Here is a 6,000-nt window from a genome sequence, read left to right as displayed (position 1 = left end):
GGTCAGGACGGGGACACAGCACCCGGAAGCCTTAAACACCTTCCCATGGAACAGCTGCCTGCACACACCCAGCAAACCCCCGGCCCAGGCTCGTCTTCAGAACCAGCTGCTGACCAGGTTGCCTTCAGTGACATCCCGTTCCCAACCTGGGGAGACCGTGGCATACTTCTGTTGTCCTTGCCTGACAACGGCAGGCTTGATGCCCTTGGCTTTGACATCGAGGAAACATCCAGAATCTTGCAAAACAACAGTAAGGAGCCCTCTAGTGTTTGTAACCTGCCCATGGTCACCCAGGGGCTTCCCTTCCCAAGGCTGGGGCATTTGGTGCTGGAGCAGGGAACAGCATGGCAAGCCTCTGCAGCATGACGAGAGCGCGCTGCGGGTTAGGGTGTGCGCGCACGTGAGAAACGTCACAACCACAGTAAACCCCAGGCCACGAAGGAAAGGTGGAGAACCGTGGCCACATTAAGATGACAAACTTCAAGTCCAAAACCCACCTGCACCGACGCAGAGCAAGAGGAGATACGCGCAGTTTCTATCACACGCGAGAGCCGGTCCCACTAATGACCAAAGAGCTCAAAGACACTGAGGAGCAGAAGACTAACAGCTCAACAGAAAAATGGGCAAAACACACAAAGAAGCCATTAACCACAAAATCGGAAAGGATCCTTCAAGCTCTGAAGAGATGCTCAGGCTCACTGTGACCAGAGAGCCACGTGCCAGACAGATGGCCAAAGCCTACAGGTTGGACACCCCCACCACGGGCAAGGCTCTGAGGAAGCAGGGGCGACACACGGGCCCCATGCACCCATTGGCAACTGCTCCACGGGGCCGCTTCGAAGAATCTGACCCAAAGACACACGTCAGTGACACGCGAAGATGTTCGTCGCAGCATCGCTCGTGACACTGAGTGGCAACGACCCACACGGGCCTCACGAGTGGATATCTGCCATCCAATGGCGAGGCAGCTCCCACACGAACAGCACACAGCCCACGAGTGCCCTGATGCCACGGCGTGCAGAAGCTCGCAGGTGAGGAGAGCCTTCTGCCCGCAGCAGCTCGAGGAGTTCCTGGAGAGCCCTGGCCGTGATTCTGGACTTGGCCATGGAAGAAGAGGAAGCCCCAGAGACAAGTGGTCCAAGCAGACAGAACAAACCAGAAGAGCAGAGCCTCGGGCCCGGTGGGTTCCGAGCGCCAGGGCAGACGCGGGCCAGCAGCCGGGGCAGCTGAAGCGGAAGGTCCCAGAGCTAGCTCGCGGGGCGCTGTTCCGGGCCGCCCGCCCCCCAGGCAGCCCCTACTCAATGCACTCCATGACGTGGATCTGCAGCGTGTCCATATCCGGAGCCCGGTACTGGCACTTGGGGCAACAGAAGTCAGGCGGCTCCTCGGGGGGGCTTCTCCTCTGGCTGGGCAAGGCCAGGTGGAAGGAGGGGTGAGCTGCGGAAAGAGGGGAGGCGGCACGGAGTACTGCGACTTGACAGCACCGTCGGGTCTGAGCTCTGGGGTCACCACCACCAGCTCCTCCCCACCTCCCCCCACTCCCCCACAGCAGTACTACCCTCCGGAGAGCACCCTGCCCTCTCCACCCCTCCTGCAGCTCCCTCACCTGGGCTGGGGGGCAAGGGGGCCTGGGAGACCTCCACGTGTCGCTTCCTCAGGTCTTCAATCCTTTGAGAAGAGAAACCGTCTGGTCAACAGAGCCGGCAGGCTGGGGCAGGACGAGGGGCAACAAGCGCCGGCTCAGAAGCCGCCACATGTGGGTGGCTACCACCACAGCCCCCAGCCCCCGGCCCCGCTCCTGCAGGGCTGGACGGCGAGGCCCACCTGGCCGACTCCTGGCAGCTGGCCTTCAGCCTGCTGTACTCCCTCTGCAGCTGCTCCAGCTGCTCCTGCAGGAGCTCCTTCCTCTCCGCCAGCTTCTCCCGCGCCTGCCTCTCAGCCTGGAAGTCGGCCTTGTAGATATCCGCCTGGCAGACAAAGCCAAGAGGGGCCGCGCCCGCCGTCCGTCGGCCGCCCGCCGGCCGCCCGTCCGACTCTCCGTGCTGGGGGACACGGAGGAGGTCCAGCTCCCAGGCTCCCAGGCTCCATGGTGCAGGGCAAGGCTGCCCCGAGAGCGCCGACAGAGGGCTCCAGGGGCTTCTGAGAAGCCCCGGGCCACAGACGCCAGTGACACAGGAGGTCCCAGTGCCCACAGGCCCCGCCGGCCACAGGGGGGCGCCCTCACCTGCGCCTTTAGCACAGGGACCGTCTCCATCACGGCCTTGTGCTGCTCGGCCTCCTCCTTCAGTTTGTCGATCACTTCCTGCTTGGCCGCCAGGGCCTCCTCCGCCTGCTGGAGCTGCTGCTTGAGGTCCTCCAGCTGCATTCCCTAGAAATGGGCAAGGGGGAAGTGAGGGAGCCCCAGCCAGCCCAGGGCAGGAGCCGGGCCACCACCAGGCCAGTGGCTGCTCCAGGTGACAAGAGCCAAAAGCAACAAGAGACAAGTCCCGGCTGGCCACCAGGCGTCAGCGCGGGCAGGGCACAGGAAAGGCAGAGGGTGTGGGGGGACCTCTGAGGTCAGGGGGCACAACTTCCTGCCCAGCTCAACACTCCCTTCCCGGACTCCTCAGCCACACAGCCTGCCTCCAGCCCCTCCAAGGACAAGGCCATCCTCCTCTGTGGGAGCTGGTGTCCCGCACTAACGCTGACCCTTACAAGCGTGTCCCCACCCACAGAGAGAGCACCGAGAGGCCCGCCCAGTCTGCCCCACGTCCCGCCCTGAGCTGTTGCGCTGCAACCCTGACAAAGCTCTGACACAATTCTCTCAAGTCTTCAGGAAGGAACTCGCACTCCGACAGTCCTAAATTCGGGGCAGCAGCGCCCTGGGCCCTTGTGTTTCTCAGCCGCAAGGAGAGGAACCCAGGCACATCCGTGGTGGCCAGTCCCAGGGACGTGCCCGCCACAGGCACTCGGTTCCGCTCGCTGCTCACCGTGCTGCCCTTGACATGGCTGTCGTACTCCTGGAAGAGCTGGTGATAGGCCACCTGCAGCTGGGCCAGCTTCCGCCTGTGGAAGAGGAGCCTCCGCTGGAGAAACAAGCGCCCTGTGCTCCGCCACCATGCTTCCGCTCGCAAGCCCACCCCCTCCACGCCTGTCCCCAGCACAGGGGCCTCCAGGGGCCTCTGTGCCTACAGGCCCTCCGCCCTTGGGCCGGCTTCGGCACGTGCTGAGCACGCTTTGTGTTAAGGCTACCGTTTGTCGAAACAAGGACCGATTAGAATCAGGTGGAACGGCCCCGTGAGAAGCAGAAAGGGACGGGGGAGAGGCTGAGGACGAGAAGAGGCTTGAAGGCCGCCTGATGCGGACCACGCTGCGGCCACGCGGGGGGACCCGAGCATGGGCCGGAGAGCACGGATCCCCGTCTCAGAGCCGGGTCACACTGGGGCTGGTGGCGGGGAGGCCCGTGGGGCCCTGGTGTCCTCGCGTGGGCCCGGGCCACTCACTTATCCTCCGAGGCTGCTTGGCGCTCCATGCGCAGGGCCGCCTCCACGCTCTGGCTCTGCATCCGCAGCTGGTCCACCTGCACGCTGTGCTGCTGCTGCAGCGCCGCCCGCTCGCTCTCCAGCTGCTGCGCCTGCTCACTGGCCGCCCGGGCCCTGGCGCGGAAGGGGACGGTCACAGCAGGGCCCCAGCGCGCCCGGCCGAGCCCACGGCAGGGAAAGATGGAAGCCGGTTACCGAACACGGGACTATCGCAGAGAGCCTGGCTTGGGGCTGACTCCTTCCCTCCCACTCCCTGTTCTAGAAGTTCAATGGCTCAGCTACAGTCCCAAAGGCACACACCTGGCAGAGGAGCCTCCCACCCGCCTGGCCATGGCCAGGGCTGCCACAGCACGGCATCCTCGGAGCCGTATCACCCACAGCCCCCAGTCTCCAAGCTCCACTCTCCTATGTCCCCACAGTTCCCCAGATCTCCAGTCCAAGGCTCTGGCCACATCGCCCTGCTGGCCCAAAGCCCTGCACAGTCCCCACTGCAGAGGCGACAAGGGCTGCCGGGAATGGCCACTGGTTTCGCTGTTTCTCTGCACCTGTCCAAATACGCTGAGCACATTTCTGACTCTGACATCGCCATACGGAGCTGCTGTCCGCCCGGGGCCCTGGAATAAGGGGGACAACAGGACATGCCCAGGGCTCGGGGGCCTGTGTGTGTGTGTGTGTGTGTGTGTGTGAAGCAGAAAGCTCTCCAAATGGCCACACCAAGTGCCCCGAGACCCCAGCAAGGCCTCTGTGTCCAAGCTGGCCAGCTCAGCACATCTAGGGCCCACTGTGAGCGGGGGACACCAACAGACACTGCCCAGGAGCCCACAGGTGCCACCGTAAATGTCCGCGTGGTGTCACGAACGGCCCCAAGTTGCCTCTAGCGGGTTCCTTCATGTACATAGGAAAACACAGGCAGAAAAGACGCCCAATTGTCCTAAAAGTGATGCATGTGATTTCAGAAAGCTGGAGACACAGAGGAGTCCACGGGAAAACGGAGAAGGTGAGCAGGCCGAGGCCAGAGTGACGCCTTCCCTCCCACCCTGTTTTCCAGACGGAAGCACGTCCACGTGCTGTCGCGGGTCGCAGACTACGGAGGACTCGCTCCCGCCCTCTCCCCTCCCCTCCCGCGGGAAAGGCCGCCGCACTCGGCCCAGCACGCCCCCGTCATGCATCGCCGGGAGAGCAGCACCGCCATCGGGCGGGCCCACCTTGCTCTCTGGAGGGCAGCGCCCCGGCGGCAGCAAAGCCCAGGAACACGGCATGCCCTGACCCGCCCACCACGCTTGCGGGAAGCCCACGTGGCAGCAAGGAGCAGCCGGCCAGCCACCGACTTGGGCAGACCACTCGCAAACCTGGCCATCAGGCGGCACGTGGGCAGCGGGCCTTCTGATGGTGGTCCCTGTGCCTGGACAGAGGAACCCGCTGGAGGCTCTGAAGATGCCTCCCTCCTCTCGGGTACCTGAGCAGCAGCCCTGGCGGGCTTTCCCTCCCCACTCACCTGCCCTCCAAAGCCTGCCGCTCCTTGTTGGCGGCCTCCAAACGACTCTGGCTCTCTTGGAGCTCCCCCAGCAAGGATGTCACCTGGGCTTTCACGGAGGCCTTGTCCTCAGCCATCTGCTGCGAGAAGAAAAGCCACTTCCTATCAGTGATGCCTCCTCACCAGTTGCCCACCCCTGGCACCCCCGAGCCCCAGGGCAGTGGGCAGGGATAAAGACATGTCACCACCGCTCACCTCCAGAAGCCTCCCAAGATGCCCCCCCATCCCTGCAGACACAGGCACAGAGTGGCCTCACGGCTCACGAGGACAGAGCCTGGCAGAATGTGGTGCCAAGGGAGGCTGGACCTGAAGACAGCGTCAACATGCGCGCTCCCGCCCACAAGCCGAGGCTACCAGAGCCAAGATGGCCGGCCGCTTTCCAGAGGCTCTCTACCAGGGCCAAAACTCGAGAGTTGCCCAAACACCCGATGGCCGGTCTCCCTTATCGCACTGTCCAGGCCAGGTCCCCCATTACCTTAGGCAGCTCAAGCCCAGAGTCGGCGCCTCAGTCCCCCACGGCCAGACCCCCCCACCGCCCCCAGGAAACCGCCACTCCTGCCTTCCATGCCCCTGCCCTGGCTTCCTGCGCACAGGCACACAGCACGCCTGCCATCCTGCCCTTCTGCTCTGCATCTCCAGACACGGGTCTGGTCTCCAGGCCCGCCGGACCCCTGCAGGTCGGCCACTGGCCAAGTCACACCTCCAAGACAGGCTCTTCTCGGGGGCCTCAGCTTAGCTATCCAGCCACCTGCCCTACACTCCGCGTCGCCTGGGCCTGCCAACAGACCCTGTGGGCCAGTGCCCCCTCCGACCAGCCTCCCCGGGGGCTGGAGGGACTTCCACCTGGGCCCTCCTCCACTCCTGCACCTGGAGGAGTTTCCTGGGCCTTCCATAAAGGATTGCAAGGTGGGGACCATAAGACAACAGTAACGTACTGTCGCTCCG

General features: G+C 64.1%; 1 protein-coding gene across 2 annotated transcripts in view; it reads right to left on the bottom strand.

The window, feature by feature from the left end:
* Window positions 1-371: 371 nt before the first annotated feature.
* Window positions 372-6,000, bottom strand: part of IKBKG (inhibitor of nuclear factor kappa B kinase regulatory subunit gamma) — a 20,278-nt gene continuing 14,649 nt past the window's right edge. For both annotated transcript variants that reach the window (XM_032331612.1, XM_032331611.1), the window contains exons 4-10: window positions 5,017-5,135; window positions 3,483-3,635; window positions 2,970-3,045; window positions 2,225-2,368; window positions 1,825-1,967; window positions 1,607-1,668; window positions 372-1,437 (exon numbers count right to left, since the gene is read on the bottom strand). In XM_032331612.1, coding sequence (XP_032187503.1) covers window positions 1,295-1,437; window positions 1,607-1,668; window positions 1,825-1,967; window positions 2,225-2,368; window positions 2,970-3,045; window positions 3,483-3,635; window positions 5,017-5,135 — 840 coding nt within the window. In that variant the 3' untranslated portion in view covers window positions 372-1,294. The remainder of the gene's footprint in view (window positions 1,438-1,606; window positions 1,669-1,824; window positions 1,968-2,224; window positions 2,369-2,969; window positions 3,046-3,482; window positions 3,636-5,016; window positions 5,136-6,000) is intronic.

The sequence above is a fragment of the Mustela erminea genome, chromosome X, assembly GCF_009829155.1.
Source record: "Mustela erminea isolate mMusErm1 chromosome X, mMusErm1.Pri, whole genome shotgun sequence".
Taxonomy (NCBI): domain Eukaryota; kingdom Metazoa; phylum Chordata; class Mammalia; order Carnivora; family Mustelidae; genus Mustela; species Mustela erminea.
This window is presented reverse-complemented; position numbering and strand designations above follow the sequence as displayed.